This window comes from Caretta caretta, chromosome 2 (genome assembly GCF_965140235.1).
Source record: "Caretta caretta isolate rCarCar2 chromosome 2, rCarCar1.hap1, whole genome shotgun sequence".
Lineage (NCBI taxonomy): Eukaryota > Metazoa > Chordata > Testudines > Cheloniidae > Caretta > Caretta caretta.
This window is the reverse complement of record NC_134207.1, coordinates 266,970,166-266,992,715: the sequence shown is the minus strand read 5'-3', so window position 1 is coordinate 266,992,715 and position 22,550 is coordinate 266,970,166. Positions and strand designations below refer to the sequence as shown.

At 45.0% G+C, this 22,550-nt stretch overlaps 1 protein-coding gene and 1 long non-coding RNA gene across 9 annotated transcripts in view; one reads left to right on the top strand and one right to left on the bottom strand.

The window, feature by feature from the left end:
* SCAP (SREBF chaperone) overlaps positions 1-22,550 on the top strand; it is a 109,123-nt gene that overhangs the window by 21,101 nt on the left and 65,472 nt on the right. For all 8 annotated transcript variants that reach the window (XM_048837301.2, XM_048837297.2, XM_075126084.1 and 5 more), the window contains one exon: positions 7,681-7,907. In XM_048837301.2, the coding sequence (XP_048693258.2) occupies positions 7,786-7,907 (122 nt within the window). In that variant the 5' untranslated portion in view covers positions 7,681-7,785. The remainder of the gene's footprint in view (positions 1-7,680; positions 7,908-22,550) is intronic.
* The window catches only part of LOC142071239 (uncharacterized), a 29,152-nt gene continuing 17,732 nt past the window's right edge, over positions 11,131-22,550 (bottom strand). The window contains exon 2 of the long non-coding RNA XR_012667327.1: positions 11,131-12,855. This is a non-coding gene — a long non-coding RNA (uncharacterized LOC142071239). The remainder of the gene's footprint in view (positions 12,856-22,550) is intronic.

Here is a 22,550-nt window from a genome sequence, read left to right as displayed (position 1 = left end):
CCCTCTTTGCTGTTTGCCTTTCAAAAACTTGTAGGCAGTTATTACCTGAGTAGCCTTTTAGCCAAGCAATATGGAATTTATTTACGGTGGTTAAAAGCTTTTGTTAAATATCCATGTTCCCTGTCTCTTGTTAGGAATGTGATGGGATTTATATCTGATTAAGGCAATCACTGTCATGGGGCATATTCCTTTCTCATCACGCTGTATCTGCTTAACTGGCTTATCAGAGTGACTTATACCTTGCCATAATGAATCTGAGTCTTCGATAGGGTATGCATATCTCATACTGGCCAGGAAAGGGTCAGTGACCTACAGTGGGCTCAGTCAGGGCCCACCTATACACCTGCAGTAGGTGTCAGGCTTGGAGGGAGGGATTAAAAGGAAAGAGCAGAGCTCATTTTCATCAAGGGAAGGAGACCAGACTTCCAGCTCTCACCCTGAGAGCTGTTCCTGCACCCAGAATTATATAAAATCGCTTTCTAAAAATCGACTTCTATAAATTCAACCTAATTTTGTAATGTAAACATATTCTAAGTGTCAGCTGCCTGTCAGAGCCTCCCTGAGGGGAAGGTAGGCTGGGACCGTCATTCTCTTGATTTGCTGCTGGTGACTTGCCTTTGGTTGGGAACAAGCAGCTGCCAGCCAAATAAAATCACCTTTTTGTTTCTGTACACCCAACCAAGGACTCAGACAGCGGGTTCTCCTGAACCCAGGAGAGACCTGGGTCATGCAGTCAAATCTTTTTATAATTAGACCATTTTGTGGAGTCACCATTGACACTGGGTAAATGTTTGTTGCAGAAGGGTCACTGGCAGCCTCAAGGGTATAGATTTCACTTTTTTCTGCAGCTTTGCCTTTAAAGATCCAGAAATATTTCTCTTTTCAATTTTGTCATCCATAAAAGTAAGTTTTATGTCAGGGATATCTTTCATTCTTGTGAATTCCAACATAGTGCTTTCTAGTTCTTGCAAATCCTCAGCCATCAAGAGAACCTCTCCTTGAAAAGTGAGAGTCTCAACTGTGATTAAGTCCATTGTGGGATATAATGTGTCCACAAACTTGCCTGTCTTAATGTACTAAACAATTTCCCTAACTCAGGCTGCATCAGTTCTGATTCAGTTTCTGGCCTATGTTCCAACTGATGGTTTTTAATAATTGTTTTCAGTGATCTGGCCTGACTAAACACCCAGCATACATGTTGGCTATTTCTAAATAAGCTCACCGTTCACTCCAGTGTATTAATGAGGGCTTGAAGATGCTGTTGCCTTTTGAGATCTTGAAATTCACTATTCTCAATTCAAACGTTTAGAGGTTTTTTTGAGATCTCAAATAGCAAGCTGAAGGTTGTGCTGGCTTCAGAGCACAGTATCATGAGGTTTACACTTGGCTTGCTCAATATTTGAGCAGCCTGTATTTACTGCTGCACTAAACTCAGGCAAATCAGTTTTGAAAACTCTCTGCTGAGAGAATCCCCCACAACTGTTAGCTCTTCCCTTATTCCCTCCAGATTCCAGCCTACTGTGTCAGCAAAGAGAATGAAAGGTTAACCATCTTGCACAAACCTGACATACAGTCTCACGGCTGAGCTATAGACCAGTAAAAGTGGATCTGTTAACAAAGACTCATCAAACCAAGATTTCATATGCATTTTTGAGAAACTTTCCTGACTCTGCAATTACCTCTGTAAAGTTTCCCTCTGTGGGTATTAAATAGTTTGAGATTAAGGCCGTATTTGTCGTGCAGGTTGCAGAGTGTTTCAAAATCTCAAGATGAAGTCCAATTTAACAGCTCTGTAACTGGTTTAAAACAGGGTGGTCAACTTTGGGTCACCTCCAGGTGGACTTGATAGAGCAGCCAATAATGGGCACTTCTTGTGGACAAAGTGACACACTTTCTGCTTCCCTGAATTTGACATGAGCAGCAGTATAGTCCTGAATAAAGGAATTTTTTCCCGTTTACAAGAAGATTGCCCTTATCAAGGAAACATCTCATGCTTTCTGCAAATTACACATTTCATCTTTCCAACACACAACTTGTGGGTAACCTTTGCTTTCTGTGAATTGTGGAAAGTATTTACATCTAAGTGTCTCATTTTGTATCTTATTGTTCTCTACTGGGGTGGGCAAACTTTGTGGCCCTTGGGCCACATATGAATATGGAAATTGTGTGGTTGGCCATGAATGCTCATGAAATTGGGATTGGTGTGTGGGAGGGGGTAAGGGCTGTGGCTGGGGGTGCGGGCTCCCGGGTGGGGCCAGCTGTGGATGTGGGTTTGTGGTGTAGGAGGGTGCTCTGGGCTGGGACTGAGGGGTTTGGAGGGCAGTAGTGGGATCAGGGGCGTGACTCGGGTGCAGGCTTGGGCTGCGCTTACCTCAAGCGGCTCCCAGAAGCAGTGGTATGTCCCTTCTCCGGCTCCTAAGCAGAGGCACGGCCAGGTGGCTCTGCTGTGCACTGCCCTGTCTGCAGTTCCCACCCCTGCAGTTCCCAGCCAATGGGAGCTACAGGGGCGGTGCTTGCGATGGGGGCAGCATGCGAAGTGGAGCTCCCTGGCTGCCCCATGCGAAGGAGCCAGAGGGGGGACATGCTGCTGCTACTGGGAGCCGCACGGAGCAGGCCCTGACTCTGCTCCCTGGCTGGAGCGGGACAAGCCCCAGATCTTGCTCCCCAGCGGGAGCTTGAGGACCGGATTAAAACGGCTGGTGGGCCGGATGCAGCCCACGGGCTATAGTTTGCCCACCTCTGTTCTATACCATGTGCTTTACGCTGGTTTTGCTCAGGGTCTTGGAATATAAGAATGGCCATACTGGGTCAGAGCAATGGTGAATCTAGCCCAGTGGCCTGTGCGAGATGCTCATTCAGAAGGAATAAACAGAACAGGGCAACATTGAGTGATCCATCCCCTGTCCTCCAGTCCCAGCTTCTGGTAGTCAGTGGTTTAGGCACACCTGGAGCATGGGTTTGCATCCCTGACAATCTTGGCTAATAACCACTGATGGGCCTATCCTCCATGCATTTCTCTTAATTTTTTTTTTTAACCCAGTTGTACTTTTGGCCTTCGTAACATCTTCTGGTTCCAAAAGTTGAATGTGCATTGTATGAAGAAGTACTTCCTTTTGTTTTAAACCTGCTGCCTGTGAATTTCTTTGGTTCTTTGTTATGCAAAGGGGTAAATAACACTTCCTCATTCATTTTCTCTGTACCATTCATGATCTTCTAGATCTCTATCATATCCTCCCTTATTTTTCACTCCATGCATCTGATGAAGTGGGTTTTAGCCCATGAAAGCTTATGCCCAAATAAATTTGTTAGTCTCTAAGGTGCCACAAGGACTCCTCGTTGTTTTAGCACCTCGATTGTCCAGGGGCCCCACTGATTGTTTGGCAGGCTTCCTGCTTCTGAAGTACTACATTGTTTTGCTGTTAGTTTTTGTCTTTAGTTAGCTGCTCTTCAAATACTTTCTTGTCTGCCTTCTTATACTTTTACACTTGTCTTGCCAGAGTTTATGCTCCTTTCTATTTTCCTCAGTAGGATTTGACTTCCAATTTTTAAAGGATGCCCTTTTCCCTCTAACTGCCTCGTTTACTCTGTTTTTAGCCATGGTGGCATTTTTTGGTCTTGTATAGTCTAAATAGGGTTGTCAAGCGATTTTTAAAAAAATAAACCGCGCTGTTAAATAATTGAATACCATTTATTTAAATATTTGTGGATGTTTTCTACATTTTCAGATATATTGATTTCAATTACAACACAGAATACAGTGTTCAGTGCTCACTTTATTTTTTATTACAAATATTTGCACTGTAAAAGTGTTTTTCAGTTCACCTAATACAAGTACTGTTGTGCAATCTCTTTATCATGAAAGTTGAATTTACAGATATAGAATTATGTAAAAAAATACCCTGCATTCAAAAATAAAACAATCTAAAACTTTCGTTTAGAGCCTACAAATCCAATCAGTCCTACTTCTTGTTCAGCCAGTCGCTCAGACAAACAAATTTGTTTACATTTGCAGAAGATGATGCTGCCTGCTTCTTGTTTATAATCTCACCTGAAAGTGAGAACAGACATTTGCGTGGCACTGTTGTAACTGGCATTGCAAGATATTTACATGCCAGATGCACTAAAGATTCTTATGCTAAAGATCCTCATGTCCCTTGATACTTCAGCTATCATTCCAGTGGTCGTGCATCCATGCTGACAACAGTTTCTGCATGATAATGATCCAAAGCAGTGCGGTCCGACACATGTTCATTTTCATAATCTGAGTCAGATGCCACCAGCAGAAGGTTGATTTTTCTTTTTTGGTGATTTGGGTTCTGTAGTTTCTGCATCAGTGTTGCTCTTTTAAGACTTCTGAAAGCATGCTCCGCACCTCATCCCTCTCAGATTTGGGAAGGCACTTCAGATTCTTAGATCTTGGGTCGAGTGCTGTAGCTATCTTTAGAAATTTCACATTGCTATCTTCTTTGCATTTTGTCAGATTTGCAGGGGAAGTATTCTTAAAACGAACAACATATGCTGGGTCGTCATCTGAGACTGCTATAACATGAGATATATGGGAGAATGTGGGAAAAACAGAGCAGGAGATGTACCATTCTCTTCCAAGGAGTCCAGTCACAAATTTAATTAATGCATTTTTTTTAATGAGCGTCATCAGCATGGAAACATATCCTCCGGAACTATGACTGAAGCTTGAAGAGGCATATGAATTTTTAGCGCATCTGGCACGTAAATATCTTGCGACGCTGGCTACCACAGTGCCATGCAAATGCCTGTTCTCACTTTCACGTAACACTGTAATTAAGAAATGGGCAGCATTATCTTCCATAAATGTTAACAAACTTGTTTCTCTTAATGATTGGCTGAACAAGAAGTAGGATTGAGTGGACTTGTAGGCTCTAAAGTTTTACACTGTTTTGTTTTTGAGTGCAGTTATGTAACACAAAAAATCTACATTTGAAAGTTGCATTTTCATGATAGAGATTGCATTGCAGTACTCGTATGAGGTGAATTGAAAATGCTATTTCTTTTATCAGTTTTACAGTGCAAATATTTGTAATAAAAATAATATAAAGTGAGCATTATACATTTTGTATTCTGCACTGTCATTGAAATCGATATATCTGAAAATGAAGAGAAACATCCCAAAATTAATAAATTTCAATTCGTATTGTTTAACAGTGCGATTAATCGCGATTAATTTTTTTAATCGTAAGTAATTTTTTTGAGTTAATTGCATGAGTTAACTGTGATTAGTTGACAGCCCTAATTCCAAATCAAAAATAGCATTTAGTTTGAGCCTGTGTTTTGGTGTGTTTAAATTCTCGGTGGAGACCAGATTTCATGGTCTTTGACATATTTTTCACAGCTGTGAATTTGGTAGGGCTCTAGTAATATTTAAAAGTACTCCTTTACATCTGACTGTTCATCACTATCTCCTACCTGTAATTTACCACTGCTTTGGTATCCTCTTTATTAGGATATAGAGTTCCCCCTTTAATAAAGTCATCCCTAAGGGATGTCTCCTCCGAACCATGAGCTCCTATTGGCTTTCCTCCAGACCTGAGTTTAAAACGGCCGTAGAGGAGTTTTTTAATTTTACATGCCAGTAGCCTGGTTCCGTTTTGTTTTAGGTGGAGCCCATCCTTCCTGCATGTGCTTCTCCTTTCTCTAAAGGTGCCCCAGTTCCTAATAAATCTAAAGCCCTCCTCCCTACACTATTGCCTCATGTATTCATTGAGACCCTGCAGTTCTGCCTGTCTTCCTGGCCCTACACCTGGAACTGGAAGCATTTTAGAGAATGCTACCATGGAGGTCATAGTCTTTGATCTCTTACCTAGCAGCCTAAATTTGGCTTCCAGGACCTCTCTCGTATCCCTCCCTATGTCATTGGTGCCTACATGTACCACAACCACCGGCTTCTCCCCAGCACTGCACATAAATCGGTCTAGATGTCTTGTGAGATCTGCAACTTTGGCACCTGGCAGGCAGTTCACCGTGCAGTTCTTCCAAACCCAGTCATTACAAACCCAACTCTGTTTCTAATAATCGAATCTCTGTTACCTTTCTCAAGCTAATAACTGGGTTCCCCTCCCCTGGAGAGTATCCTCAGTGTGAGAGGATACCATGACATCATCTGGAAGAAGGGTCCCAACTATGGGATTGTTTCTCTCTTCTCTAGCTTGATTATCTTCTTCCCCAAAACACTAATTCTCCTTAACAGCACAGAGGCTGTCAGACTAGGGTGGAACTGCTCTTCTGTATCCCTGAAAGTTTTCTCTATGTACTTCTCTGTCTCCCTTAGCTCTTCTAGTTCAGCCACTCTGGTCTCAAGAGCCCATACTATGTCTCTGAGGACCATGAGCTGCTTGCACTGAATGCACACATTCACCACCTGCCCACAAGACAGGTAACCGGTCATGCTGCATTCAGTGCAATAAACTGGATTCCGCCCTCTCTGCTGCTGGACTTTGCCTGTGTTATTTTTTCTCTTGCGTGGGTGGTGTGGTTTGGTTTGGTTAGGTTATGGGGATATTATTGGACTAAATTTAGAATGTTTGTTAGATGTTTTTTCCTCTCACACTCCCTCTCTAACCTCCACTGTTTCCTGCTTCTGTTTGTTGGCTTGTCTTCATTATTATCCCTTGCTGATTCAAACTAAGTCTTTTTAAAAACTCAATTTCTTTCCAAAAGGCTGGTTTGTGTCCCTTTCAAATATTTTTTTAAATTCTCCTGAATGTCTGCGTATACTAGTAGATTTTTATAGAACAGTTTGAACTGCCTGATTCTGGAGCAGCTTCTAGGTCTGCATTTGTGAGGCAGTAACAAAGCATTAGGTCCTGTCCTACAATCAAGGCAAAATGTCTTTTGCCAATAGCAAGCACTCAAGCTGTGTTTTATTTTACTGCACAGTCTACTCTGGCTTGATTGGCAAATTGAACCATTGCTTGCTTTCCCCAGCAAAAGTAAGTGCCTTGAAATTGTCTGTCTGTAGCTGTAAAGTCTAGGCCCAATCTCTTCCTCTGCCTCCCCCCATCACCACAATTGGATCGCTAACTGCCAGGATGCTCATACTGAGGCTCAACCTCAAGTACGCTCAGCAGTGTGCTTCTCTGTGGTCCCCCTTCTCCTAAGACAGTATTTGTATTGCTGACAACTAGGCCCAAACCCTTCCTCTAAGTGACATGCCAGCATAGGGCATTCTGCCACCTCTTTTGAGTGGTAGCTCAGTTATGTTGCTCTGCCCAGCCCCTTCTTCTCCCTACCCATCAGGCACCCCAGTTCCATTCCCACTCAGCCCTTCTGTATATCTTCCCCTCTAGCTGGTATCTCATCTCGCCTTCTGCTCCCCCTCTTCTGACTGACAACTTTATTCTGTTCTCTGTTCATCCCCATCTCTCTCTGCCCCTGAGGCACCTACATTCTCTTGGTTCTGTTCCCGCTCTGCCCCTAGGACTGGCTGCTCACTTGCTGTGCCTAATGACACGCAACCTGCTCTCCTCCTCTCCTGTTGTCTTCGTCTGGTGGTCAGGGAGACTGATGGCACAACTTATTGCTCAGAAGCCCAGGACAAGTTGTTTTTCCAGCTTGCTCCCGAGGAGATGTGCAGCTGGATGGCTGTGAAGCCAAGCTGACAATGCTCCTGTTGCTCCTCTGATTCACTCTCTTTCCCCTTTCCAGCTTCCTATCCTGCATACGGTGCCTTTGCTGAAGTGCTGCACATGGTGAACCTGAGAAACCCGCAGGACACATTCCGGGATGGCAGCTAGGTGACGACAGCTGAGGATGACCCTGACTGAAAAGCTGCGCGAGAAGATATCGCGGGCATTCTACAACCACGGGCTGCTGTGTGCTTCATACCCCATTCCTATCATCCTCTTCACTGGCCTCTGCATCCTGGCCTGCTGGTAAGTGCTGCAAAATACTTGTCTGCACAGGTCATTGCTCGGTTCCTTGCTACTGGTCTGTGAGGTTCTTTCTCTGAGCATGAGCACTTCGGTACGTGCTGTCCCTGAAGTGTTTGGGAGCTTCCAGTCATTGTCATGCTGAGGAGCAAAATGGAAAGCCAGGGACAAAATACCTTGATGTGTAAAAGCAGACCAACTAATGGTCAACTCTGGAACCAGAAATAGGAGGTGGGGAAGGGGAAATGATGGTCTTCCCCCACCTACCTACCCACACAATATTCAGCCTAAACTACTGTTCCTGGAACTTCATCGTCTTATCCTTATCCAGCTCAACCCTAGCTCATCTGCCCAGTTCTTGTTCTTGTAACTCCTGACTGCTTGGTTCTTCTCTGAAAATAGGAACTCAGATGGGGTGTAGGGTGCACTTACTATTGTTGGATAATCAGGGATGTTGGGCTGGTTCGTAAGAGGCCATTATTATTTAGACTGGGCTCTTGGGGACTATGGCAGTTGAGACTGGGGACCCAGTTGTGCTAATCACTGTGCAAACACATGAATAGTTTCTGCTTTGAAGAGCTTGCACTCGAAGTATCTGCCTAAAATGATCAACATTAACTGAAGAGTGGAAGTTGATCTGTTGACCTGTCTCTCCTCCTCTCCAAATCCCTTCTTTTAGGGGGCCTTCAATCTGTGTTAAAATAGATGATAAAGAAATTCCCCTTGAGAGCTCGTTTTCTACTTGCTGTAGGGCAGCTTCCTCCATATCCATAACACTACAAGGAAGTGATTGTTAATAACTATTTCTGTAGTTCCTGATACCTTCTTTTTTAAAGAGAAATTTCCAAAAATGCATTGGACAGCTGCTGAAGAGTGTGGAATAAAAGGGGCCTTTATCCGTGTTTTGCAGTGTCCCCAGGCATGGGAATGTTGGTCCTAGGATTAAAAACCTCCTAATGGATGTTACTGATGTATCCATTACTAATAGGTCTGGGTCTCCATTTGAGAACACAGAATTACTCTTAATAGCACTGAGGCATGCTCTGGAAGAAGAGGAAGTTGCCTCATATCTTGTGGATCTGAATAGAGTTGACTGTAAATTCCACCATAGTAGCAATTTCCAAAAGGGATTTGTTTCTCTGTTGTCAGTTGAGCTGAACATCCATCTGAGTATCCCATACTGGATATCTCCACTTCACGAGCAATAGGCATTACCAGTACAATGCTTCACCTTTTGGCCTACTTTCCTCTCTGATTTGTGCTTTAAACAGCACCCTTAACATAATTTCCTCGGGTAAAAAGGGGTCCATTTTAAAACTACCTGCTCACCTGAGCACCTAGCCTGGGAAAGACCCATGGAGCAGCCATCACAGAGCCAAGATTATATTGTAGAGTAACATAGATTTGTCGACACTGAGAGTTGAATGACTCTGTGCAGTAAATATTACTTATGGGAGTCATAGATATCAACTGCTACAGAAATGTATTTCTATCAGAGGATAGGACTCAGAAACTGGTGGCCACAAGGCACAAAGATATTTGTTTTCTAGTCATATCTGTCAGGGCTCTTAAGTCTCAAATCAGAACGATGATATCTTACACCAATGTACTATTGAGAGTGAGATTCCCTCTGGGTCCTCTCCAGAAATTTCCTAACTTCTTCAGCCTACAGAAGCCATCATCACCCCTTCCCTTGTCCCATTGTCGAAAGGTACCCGGAAGGGCACAGTATGTCAGAATTGGAGATGGGATTAATTTTCTCCACCAACCAGCTTCAGTAGCAGGGATGCTCATTTAGGTAGCAGTGTCATCCAAGGTTAATGAAAGAACGGGCCTCTCTCACACTACCACTTACAGCCTAAGTGCTCTGAGTCTGATGTAAGAGCTGTAACTCAGTCCTAGTCAGCCAAGACGTACTGGTGATGTCTTACAACACTTTTTCAGTGGCTTTCATCAACAAGAAAGGAGTAACGCATCCTTAGCCCTGGTGTGTCTCTAATATTCTCCGTTCTGGGTGAAGGGAAGAAGTAGTGGGGGGCAGGGAAGGAGAAAAAAGTCTTCTGCATTTTCAAGCACTACATATAAACATCAAAGCATCTGGTTAAGCAGGAATAGGGTAAATCCAGGAGAGTGGAGTCTACATCCCAAGATCTTTGAGTGTTGCATCCCCATCAATGGACCTATGTGCATCCAGGATCCAGCAAAGATCCTGGAGACTTATTCCAGATGGAGATCAACAGGCTGCAGCTATGATCACGCATTTCTTCTGTGGGCAAAATCATGAGTAAATTTCTGTTCATAATGTTTTCCGGGACAGTTTAACCAAAGTGAGCTGAGTTGGCCCCATATTGTCTAGGAGTGTCTAGGTTCTCGCCTCCAATTTGGATGGCAAACACTGCTCAGATATGCTTTCTCTTCAAGAAGGATCTAGTCTCAAAATCCAAATTCCACAGCCAAGCCCAGAGTAATGTAGCTACAGGATATTTAAGAGGTACCAGTTACAAACACATCCAAATAACCTATTTTATCATACCTTTAGCCTTGAGAAAGTATGCCATAAACTGGGCATCTTTAAGGGCCTGGTCTATGGGGAAGACATAGTGCTAAGTCATTAGCATGGATCAATCTACTCAAGGCAAGGGCAAAGCATATCTTTTTGGAATTCTTACAGTAAAGTTTTTTAATATAGTCCTAAGACCTCATACTCAAGGCCATTTGGTAGGCATTGCCAGCTCACTAGAGACTGCAAAGGGGCATGGGATTGTCCTCTCACTCAGACATAATTTTTTAGAGCTGCCTTACTTCTCAGCTCTACATCAGTGAGGAAAATTCTCTTCTGGGAACTAAATCTTGTATCAAATATCCTGACTAGGGAACCCTTTGATCCCTTATAAGAAGTGCCATTAGATTTTCTAGCTTCAAAGGTGGTCATCCTGACTGCAATCTATTGGGCAAGGTGTGGTGTTTTTTGTTTTTGTTTTTTAAACTTAAGGTCTATGGGGAGCTGCAATCCTGCATATCTCATGAAGACAAATTTTGCTAAGAGTTAACACAGCCTTCATTCCCCAAATAAACCTGGTTACAATAAAGTGTTTTCTTCCAGCCTTCTTGACTTACACACAAAAAACTTAATAAATTTAAACAACCAAACAAGAATGAGCACCCCTCTGGCATGCTCTGTGTCAGCTCTTTAAAAAAAAACAAAACAAAAAAACAAACCAAAACATTGAATGCAGAACTAAATTTAATCAGTCTCTAGCTTTGTTGGTCTAGAACACCCATCATAAACTAAACAAAGCTACCAAGGCTTCAGTTATTAGATGGCTAAATTGTTGCTTTCAAGAAGCTTTCCAAGGTTGAAGCCATCTTTCTCCTCAAACGTTTGTGCAGAGCCATGGAAGCCTCCTGTCCTGAAGGACCATATGAAACATATAAAGAGATGTAGGGTGGCCATCTAATCATGGAAACATGTTTCCACATCTTCACCAAATGTTACAAATTAAACGTGCACGCCTCCTCAGTCCCTGCTGTGGAGGAGGGCTCTGCCTACTATTCTCACCCAGTAACTGATATATAGATAGATGTAGTTTTGGAGGGTTTGTAATCTTTTGTTTCCCTCTCTGGTGAGACATTTGCTGTTGGACATGCCAGTCTGGTGGATCTGGAGACTTTCCCTGCAAAGAATCGCAAAATTCCTTAACTGGCCTGAAAATATCCTTTCTTCTAGTGGGAAAGTCTGCAAACCAAACCCAATTTGGCACAAGGACTAAAGTTTAAGGGAATTAGCTCTATGAAAAAAGTTTGGAAGTATCTTGAACTGGCTGGGGCTTCATAGGTTGTAGCTGTTTCTAGCCTGAATTGATTGGTAGGTCCGGTTCTGCCTCCACGGAACTCCAAAGCAAGGTTAAGACCCATTGTAATGGATCTGTGGACTTTCCCGCTAGAAAAGAGAACGTTTTCAGGTGAATTGAGAAATTTTTGTATTTTACTCAATTGCTAATCTGACTTCAGATGTTTTTAACCCTTGGAACTAAACTACTTTATGTTCCCAATACCCAAAGGGACTGCAGTCTCTTGGGGAAGTGACTGATAAAATCAGAAGCAAATATGCTGCGGAATGGGACTTCCCCAGTCTGTTTCCAAAATAAACCAAACTGGTGGCACGAAGATAAAAATATGAAAATCTTTGCCCCACGATGCACATTTGTTTTTTGGGAGTCCTGAGAGCAGTCCTCAGTGGAATGCAGACAGTACTCATTCATCGTTCAGAAACTGGCATCTCTCCATTATTAGCTTAGGTTTGTGCATTTACCAGAGTTAAACAGTGAGCCACTGTTGCCAGCAGCTGGCTGTGAACCAGACCATCCCTTGCCATTGCCACCCCTGCCCACGGATCATTACTGGCCTAGAAAATGAAAACCTGGTTAACCGAAAACCAAATAGATCACATACATCTTGTGCTGCTCCCTAAATCTTGTCAAGCTCTTTTAGAACCACAAGTGGGAATGAATTGAATGTAGAGGGTCCCTCAGCCTTGTTCCTCTTGGGTGACAGGCACCAAGAACAGTTCAGCCAGTGGAATCTCACTGGACCCAGGTGGTGAGGTTGCGCTATTTTCCCTGTCTCAGCCACACTGAGGATTGGATGAGAGCTCTTCTAAAGCATATATTATCCTGGTACCTGTGTGATGCACAGGGTGGTGGTGGTTGGTAGGTTCCCTCCTGTAAGGGCTGGCAGTTCTCCATCCTTGTTTGGCTGGTTCATTAGCAGAGGGTCCCTCTGGGATAATGTGGAGGTGGTGCTGCTGGGTTGAGGAAACCTCAGGAGTAGATGGTGGAGGCTCTTCTGATTCAGTGTTTTGAAGAAGGCTTGCAACAGTGGGGTTGGCAGTTCTGCTGGCTCCTCAGCTGCTCTTAGCTCAGCTGGCGGTTCTCCAGCCTTCCTCTTTATGCTGTGTTGAAAAGATGTAAAAGCAAATGGGGCATAAATATATTTGGTTGGACTGCATCATGCTGTATCTTAATTACTTAAGTTCAACAGTAATAGAAACCTGCAGTCAGGGCCGGCTCTAGGATTTTTGACGCCCCAAGCAAAAAAATTTTTGGCTGCCCCTGCTTTTTTTTTTTGTGCCCCCCTTTGCAACCCCTTCCCCAAATCCCCAGCCCAGCCTCCTCCCCAGGGCGTGCTGCATTTTCCACCCCCACATTGCTTTCTGCGGCTCCCCCCGCCACCCCCCACAAACCCCCACCCTAGCTTACCTCTGCTCCGCCTGCTCCCCTGACCATGCCACTGCTCTACTTCTCCCCCCCCCCTTCAGGTGAGGGAGAGGCAGCGCATTCAGGGGAGCAGGTGTAGCGGAGGGGAGTGAGGGTGGGGGGGAGCACAGGAAGTAAGGGGGGGTAGAAGAACCGCTCCCTGCCACAGCTCGCCTCCGCTCCACCACCTCCCCCGAGCATGCCACCACTCAGCTTCTCCCTCCCTCCCAGGCTTGCCATGTGAAACAGGTGAGTTTTCACATGGCAAGGGGGAGGGGGGAGAAGTGGAGCAGTGGCGGCGTGCTCAGGGGAGCAGGTGGAGGCGAGCTGGGGCGGCGGGGGTACTGTTCTAGGGGTGGCATGGCCGGCACTGGAATGCCGCCCCAAGAAATGTGCCACCCCAAGCACCTGCTTGTTTTGCTGGTGCCTAGAGCTGGCCCTGCCTGCAGTTGACGATGGCTTGTCTCTGTGCTGTGGTTACAGAAAGCCCGCAAGCTGTGTTTTGGGCACTCGGTGTCTAGAAAGGACCTTTCTCAGAACCATGGCTGCTTCTTAGAGCTTCCTGTTTTCTAGAGTTGTCATTGATTCAGAACCCTACTCTCTTCCTCCCCACCGTCATCCTTTCCATTCCTGCCTTGCAGCTAGTATTCAGGAATGCACTGGAACCTTATTGCTCTCTACGTTTCAGCTTTGTTTTCCTCAGTCTTTCCTTCTCACCGGAGATCCATTTCCTGCCATCTCTTCTCACTCCTTTTAGAGCCATTTGGAGTCGTGTGGTGCACACCATCTTAACAATGAGCTCGTCTCGTTAGGTTTCCGAGTTCTCACTGTGCCTGGCCACTTGGGGAAAGCTGGAATCCCTTGGGCATCTCCGCTGCAGCGCTTTGGTTTATTTTAAACACCTCTTTTGTTTCCATAGGCGCTCTGTTTGCTTCTGAAGTAGTAGCTCTGGTGAATTTCTCAGTGTCACTGCCCTGCTGTCTCCCAATTCCTTTCTTCTCTTCCCGCTGCCAACTTACTTCTGCTATCGGCAGTCACCAGAGCTGTTTCTGTATTAGGCCTGTCCATATTAATGCTGAAACCCACCTAGTCTTGTTAGCATCTTCTTTGATGCCTGTTATTGGGGTAGCCTTGAACAGGGCCATAAAAGAACACTCAGATTCTATGGCTTTTGTCTGATCTCACAGCCTTTAATCCTCACAATACCCCTGTGATATAGGTAAGTATTATCTCCCCTGGAAACTGATGCAAGTTGCAACCACCCCAAGATCAGAGAGTCTGAGGCAGGGCTGGGAATAGAATCCAGGAGTCTAACTCCCATTCCCCAGCTTTGCCTGCTAGAGAATGCTCTTTTCCTTTTACACTTTGTTAGTCTAAGGCAAGTGTAACCCTGAACGGTTTTTTGCAGCAGTCCATTCTCCAAGGCGGTTTCTGAATGCACACAAGGTACCAATAAGGTAGCAGCTTGTTCCTATGGGCAAGGCTTGAGCAAATGTGGAGATTGTTATGGTTACACATTAAAATTTAAATAGCTGTGGTTGTTTGAATTGAATGCATGAATATTCAGTTCAGATAACTGCAGGGCCATAATCTGCCTAGGCCGGGAGTCTCAAACTCAAATCACCACGAGGGCCACATGAGGACCAGTACATTGGCCTGAGGGCCGCATCACTGAAACTTTTTCCGTACAACGATACAAAAGTATAGTAAAAATGAGAATAATATAGTATGCTATTAAAAATCAATGTATTAACTTTTTTTAAACTGTAATGCGAAAAGTCAGTGCTAATTTTGACAAGTCATTTCATTTTTGGACACTTAGGTGGCAGTGTTAATTGTATGAGTTAAAAAATTTTTCTGTCAGCCTGTGATAGGGTATCCATCCCACACAAGCTCTGAATGGGTAAATGTGGGCCAGAAAGGGCCAATTAACCTTATATGTTGCACCTGGAGGGAAGCCAGGGATTGATAAGAACTAATGGAAGATGAAGCCCAGCAGGGGGAAGACCTGGGCTAGGATGATAAAGCCAGGAAGTGACAGTAGGAAGGAGGCTGCAGGGTGGAGGTCTGCAGCCACTCGCTAGAGGGAAGGGGAGTTGGCTAGAGACAAGGAGGAGGGCAGGAGGAGAGTAAACCCCATGGTTCTGTCCTGGGTTAGGGATTCTTACAAGAGGCCTAAAATGGTGGAGAACCCACAAGAAGGTGCTCCTGCGGTGAGTGGACCCCTTTACACAGGTCTGCAAATGTACCTTGTAACTTTAGTCCAGCAATGTTCTTTCTCACTTATGCTTCTTCACCAATACTTTATTCTGCAGCTGGAATTTAGGATCTTGTCTAACTCCCATTGAAATCCAATGGAAAGAATGTCATTGACTTCAATGGGGGTAGGATTAGACTCATAGTCAAAAGTTCTGTTGATGATGCATTAAACTAGAATAGCATACGGCTCATGCTCCCCTTCCCTGCCCCTATTCCAACCCCATCCCCAAATCCCTGTCCCAGCCCTGCCTCTTCTCCGCCTCCTCCCCTGAGTGCGCCGTGTCCCCGCTCCTCCCTCCTAGAAAGTCCGAAGCACTGCCAAACAACTGTTTGGCGGCAGGAAGCGCTGGGAGGTAGGCGGAGGAGTGGGGACGCTGCACGCTGGGAGGAGGGAGGGACGGGAGTGGGAGAGACGGCGTCTATGGCGGCCTGCAGGAAATAGCTCCACGTGTTTGAGAACCCTGGCCTAGGCAATTATCCAGCTATACATATCAGCATATGGTTTTAGATGTGTCATCTAGCTAGGCAGGGGGTAGTGTGGTCTAGTGGACTAAACACTAGAAGAGGAGCCATTCCTGCATTCTAATCCCTGCTCTGCATCTGACTCACTGTAATGGTTTGGTTTGTTGCTGCTGCTGCTCGCATCCCTCGTGTTGTGCTTGATGCTGTGAAGATACATAATAAGGATTAAACTTTCCCCAAAAGTTTTACAACGAAAAGATAACACAACAGATGGGTGAGATAGACGAGATGTCCCGGGTGGGATGGAAGAGACAGGATAATAAATATATAATAGGATGTGCAACTTTGTAACCATTGCAGCTCTCCACCTGCCTAACCATTATCTGGTTGCATTATACTGTGCATTTTCTCCTTAAAGATACCATCATCTTTTGGGTGTCAGCCCCCGAGCATGAGACTGGTAGAACTCCTTAGGGACAGGTGGAGCAAGAGCCAGGATCACCACTGGCTGTTGTGGGCCACCTGCACAGCTTAACTACAGCCTTTGAAGCCTTCCAGTCAGTTAGCAGCAGAACTCCCTGTAGTAGCTGCATCCCTATCAGTTGCTGCTTCATCTCTTCTTCTGCATCACTTTGAAGCTGTTGGGTCCACTAAAACCAATATTGGAAGTATGAGGCACTTTGCCTTGTCACCTGAGTCTGGGCTTTGGTGCCTATCTGTTGTGCTTTGCCACCAATGATTTTGGTGCAGCTGGGCAGGGAGCTGGACGGAGCTGCTTCTGCATGAGAAAGCCTGGCTGGGAGGCAGAGCTGGTTCTAAACTGGAAGTTGCTAGGGGATGATGCAGGGAAATCTCTCTCTCCTCCTCTACACCCCTCCACTGACCCCTTTTCAGGCGCATGTCACTGACACAGGCGTGTTAGACTCTCTCAGGTGGAAACGGCTCCGTCCTGCTCCCCACCCAGTTGCCAGGGAGAGTAGCCAAACGTGGGGCAGGGGGAGGCGCAGGGAGAGAAGGAAGGACAGAGAGAAGGAGCCCCCTCCCCCATGCAGGTAAGTGGTGTGGGGAGATCTCTGCCCCGGGCTGGGTGCAGGGCAGGAGGGGTCACTGGGCAGGGGAGACACGTGGAGCCTTCATGTGTCCTCCCCTTTAGCTTGTGCCCCCCAGTATGGGGAGGCACCAAGCGAATCTGCATTTAAAATGTAGACTGGCAGAGCTATGTCAGTCCGGGCTGTGGAAACACCACAACCCCTAGCGACAAGGCTATGCTTACAAAACGCCTGGCGTAGAGACAGCTACGCTGAGACAAGAATGCTTGTGTTGGCATAGCTAACATCATCTCAGGAGGTGGTGTCCCGACCGTGGCAGAAAACCTTCTGTTGGCGTACGCTGCGTCCATGGGGGGCTGTATGGGCACAGCTGTACTTGCATAGGCTCGGCAACGGGCACGTAGCCTTGGTGCGCTCCCTTTCTCCCGCTCAGGGTACGCGGGTACCCTTGCTCTCTGAAAACAAACCTTCCTTTTCCAGCTGAGCTCTCTTTGGAACGCTGTCACTGGGGCTGTCCATTACTGCGAAATATATATAAACATGTGCAGGGCGCTCTCTAGGTAAGGGAGCCAAAGGTCCTTGCCTAGCAGGGCTTACAGTCTCAGCAGATAATGAACAGACAGCCATGAGGTGAATGACTACAGTAAAAAGCCAGTCTGAGTTAGGGAGGATAGCACCTGTTGTGTTGGTGCAGTGCTGCACCTCAGTGAGGTGGTCGCATGCCGTTTGCTTTAAAAATGGAAGTCTGCCCACAAACTGCTGTACACCATGGTCTGTAAAAGATGATGTCCTGCATGGGGTGGTGGTGGGATATGGAGCCTGTCACCTGCAGGCTGCTGGTGAAATCTGAACAGGTTTGTAGTAACCAAAAGTGGTTACCATCTAAAGGTTCTCTGCCCTGTGGCAGAGAAGTACCTGGGTCTTGGCTCTGTACCCAGTGGGCAAATATCAACATAATATCCACCCACCAGTTACCTACCTTTCCCCTGATTTTCTAACATGCACCTTCTTCATGCTTTCTCCTGTGCTGCCCCTCATGCCTGGGAGGAACTCTTCATGAACATCCACAAAACTACCACATTATCCTCCTTCCAAACCTTCCTCAGAGCTCTCCTTTGCTGTGATGCGTACAAAAAACTGACAGTCATTGGGCTGCTGGTGCGCTTAGACCAGTCCTTGTCATGGTGATCAATACTGTCATTGTTTCCTTATACTTCTCCCGTCTACTGTCTTATACTTCGATTATAAGCTCTATGGGGGTAAGGGTCTTCTTTTTGTTCTGTTTGTACAGCGCCTAGGGCATTCAGGTCCTGCTTTACCACTAGGACTTTTAGGATCTATGGTAATACAAATATTTGCAGTCTTTGCAAAGGCCAAAAGGTGAATGGGTCCAGAGCCTGGACTTCTCACTCCTGAAGGGGCCTCTTCAGGTCAGCAAAGAACTGAGTGGGTAGGGCAGTTTGGGGGATGTTTGTACTGCTGTACTGGCTTTATGAACAAGACTGACAACCTCGGAGATTGAAATCTAACACTGTTCGTTGTCTGATGACATTGTCAGAAAAAATGACCTGGGTCTTCGGTGTTAAATCTTTCTTTATTTTTAAGTGTCTGGGGAAAATCAGAGAAACTCACAGATGTGCTTGGCATGATTGCAGGTGCTGAATTAGCAGCCTTGGAAGCATGAGCAGATTGAAGGGACAGCTTCCAGAAAGATTTGGTTTTCCTGGCTACAACTATCAATGAATTTGCACCACCATGAGAAAGAGAGAGGCAGGTCATCTAATGACCAAGTGCCGGTAGATGCCGCCTCTCTTCTTCCTCATCTAACACAGTGAAAGCTTGCAGTGTGTGGCTGGGGGACATAGGATCTATCATGCTGCACTTACCTCTTCTGTATTTATGACCTAGCAATAGGATTGGAAAGGAATTTAAAACTGTGATGTAGATTTTGATGTGTGGGGAGTTAGTGCGAAGGTGAAGAGGATAGTGGGGCGTAGGGGACTCCTTGTTGTCTTGGTTACGTTCCTGCTGTGGCTGTCGTAACACCTTTGGCAAACCTGTGTACGGAATCTTAGATTTTTCTCTCCCATCCCTGATCCCCAATCCTTTTATCTTCCATTGCTCCACCAAGGTGCCATTTTGTAAATATTTTGTAAATGGTTTTTTAACTTGCATTTGGATTTAAAACACTGGGCAAAAACCATTGACCGTAAAATGAGGGAACCAAACTTCAGGGTGCTAGAATATTCAGTAATGTTTTGGGAGAGAGTGAATGTTTCACTTATGTTTGTCCTCTCTTTTTAGGGTGGCTGTTCCTTCTCTTCCCTCCTCCCACCCCCAAGAGAAAATCAAACTCAGGCTGGTCCTGCTGTAAGGTAGAAAACAATACCGGTTTCCAGACAAATTAACCTGTGCCCACACTGAAGTAACCTGGGGCCAGATCCTCCGAGGTATTTAGGTATCTAACTCCCATTGAAATCAATGAGAGAGAGCCACCTGAATGCCTTGGCTTCTTTCTTCTCATAGACTCGTAGATATGAAGGTTAGAAGGGACCAGTATGATCATCTAGTCTGACCTCCTGCACAATGCAGGCCACAGAATCTCACCCACTGACTCCTGCAATAAACCTTTCACCTATGTCTGAGCTACTGAAGTCCTCAAATCATAGATTAAAGACTTCAAGGTGCAGAGAATCCTCCAGCAAGTGACCCGTGCCCCATGCTACAGAGGAAGGCGAAAAAGCCCCAGGGCCTCTTCCAATCTGCCCTGGAGGAAAATTCCTTCCCAACTCCAAATATGGCAATCAGCTGAACCCAGAGCATGTGGGCAAGATTCACCAGCCAGATACCCAGGAAAGAATTCTCTGTAGTAACTCAGATCCCACCCCATCTAACATCCCACCACTGGCCATTGGGCCTATTTACCATGAATAGTTAACATGATTTTGGCAATTAATTGATCTTTAAGTTTATGGAGGAGATGGAATGATGGGATATAGAGTTTAATCTTGAAGCCAGATAGGTCTTTTGCCCCCACTGCTTCCCTTGGAAGACTATTCCAGAACTTCACTCTGGTGGTTAGAAACCTTCATCTAATTTCAAGTCTAAACTTCCCGATGGTCAGTTTATATCCATTTGTTCTTGTGTCCACATTGGCACTGAGTTTAAATAATTCCTCTCCCTCTCTGCTCTCTCTAAATATATCAGAGGGATAAATACCAATCATATCTCCCCTCAACCTTCTTTTGGTTAGGCTAAACAAGCCAAGTTCCTTGAGTCTCCTTTCATAAGACAGGTTTCAGAGTAACAGCCGTGTTAGTCTGTATTCGCAAAAAGAAAAAGAGTACTTGTGGCACCTTAGAGACTAACCAATTTATTTGAGCATGAGCTTTCGTGAGCTACAGCTCACATGCATCCGATGAAGTGAGCTGTAGCTCACGAAAGCTCATGCTCAAATAAATTGGTTAGTCTTTAAGGTGCCACAAGTACTCCTTTTCTTTCATAAGACAGGTTTTCCATTCCTCGGATCATCCTAGTAGCCCTTCTCTGCACCTCTTCCAGTTTGAATTTGTCCTTCTTAAACATGGGAGACCAGAACTGCACACAGTATTCTAGGTGAGGTCTCACTAGTGCCTTGTATAACGGTACTAACACCTCCTTATCTCTACTGGAAATACCTCGCTTGAGGCATCCCAAGACCACATTAGCTTTTTTCACAGCCATATCACTGGCTCATAGTCAACCTGTGGTCAACCAATACTCCAAGGTCCTTCTCCTCCTCTGTTACTTCTAATTGATGCGTCCCCAGCTTATAACTAAAATTCTTGTTGTTAATCCCTAAATGCATGACCTTACACTTCTCATAATTAAATTTCATCCTATTACTATTATTCCAGTTTACAAGGTCATCCAGATCCTCCTGTATGATATCCCTGTCCTTCTCTAAATTGGCAATACCTCCCAGCTTTGTATCCTCTGCAAACTTTATTAGCACACTCCCACTTTTTGTGCTGAGGTCAGTAATAAAAAGATTGGTCCCCAAATCGATCCCTGAGGAACTTCACTGGTAACTTCCCTCCAATCTGACAGTTCACCTTTCAGTGTGACCCGCTGTAGTCTCCCCTTTAACCAATTCCTTATCCACCTTTCAGTTTTCATATTGATCCCCATCTTTTCCAATTTAACTAATAATTCCCCAAGTGACACCGTATCAAATGCCTTACTGAAAATCTAGGTAAATTAGATCCACTGCGTTCCCTTTGTCTAAAAAATTTGTTACTTCTCAAAGGAGGAGATCAGGTTAGTTTGGCACGATCTACCTTTTGTAAAACCATGTTGTATTTTGTCCCATTTACCATTGACCTCAATGTCCTTAACTACTTTCTCCTTCAATATTTTTTCCAAGACCTTGCATACTACAGATGTCAAACTAACAGGCCTGTAGTTACCCAAATCACTTTTTTTTCCTTTCTTAAAAATAGGAACTATGTTAGCAATTCTCCAGTCATACGGTACAACCCCTGAGTTTACAGATTCATTAAAAATTCTTGCTAATGGGCTTGCAATTTCATGTGCCAATTTCTTTAATATTCTTGGGTGAAGATTATTCATCCTGGTCCCATTCCATCTGGGACCCCCCGATTTAGTCCCATTAAGCTGTTTGAGTTTCGTTTCTACCTCAGATATGGTAATATCTACCTCCATATCCTCATTCCCATTTGTCATGCAACCATTATCCCTAAGCTCCTTGTTAGCCTCATTAAAGACTGAGGCAAAGTATTTGTTTAGATATTGGGCCATGCCTAGATTATCCTTAACCTCCACTCCATCCTCAGTGTTTAGCGGTCCCACTTCTTCTTTCTATGTTTTCTTCTTATTTATATGGCTATAGAACCTTTTACTGTTGGTTTTAATTCCCTTTGCAAGGTCCAACTCTACTTGACTTTTAGCCTTTCTCACTTTACCCCTACATGTTCTGACCTCAATAAGCTAGCTTTCCTTGCTGATCCCTCCCATCTTTCACTCCCTGTATGCTTTCTGCTTTTTCTTAATCACCTCTCTGAGATGATTACAGTCTACAACTCCTGCCTATGAATTTTTTCCCCTTTCTTGGGATGCAGGCTTCCGATAGCTTCTGCAGCTTTGACTTGAAGTAATCCCAGGCCTCCTCTCCCTTTAGATCTGTAAGTTCTTCAGTCCAATCCACTTCCCTAACTAATTCTTGATAGTTTCTCCAAGGCAATATGCAGCACTGACCCAATTTGAGGCAATATTAGTAGGGCTTGGATGCACCTCCAGGGAAGGAGCAAGATAAAATTAAACTCTAAAAGCTCTAGTTGTAAGGGCTTGTGCTTTTGGAGCAGGGCCATCTGAGTGCCATCCCACTGAGCAGACAATGTGGCGGCAACAGCAGGAGGGTCTTCAGCAGTGGGGGAACCGGGATGAGGAAGACACCGAGCAAGCGATATTACAGGACTGATTCTTGCAGCAGCTTCATAGCATTCAATGCTGCTCTAAGCTTGGGAAACCAGCTCGGATTGGTGGGAAAGGATCATTCTGCAGACATGGAGTGACGAGCAATGGTAAGAGAATTTCAGGACGGGGGAATGCAAACTTTCTGG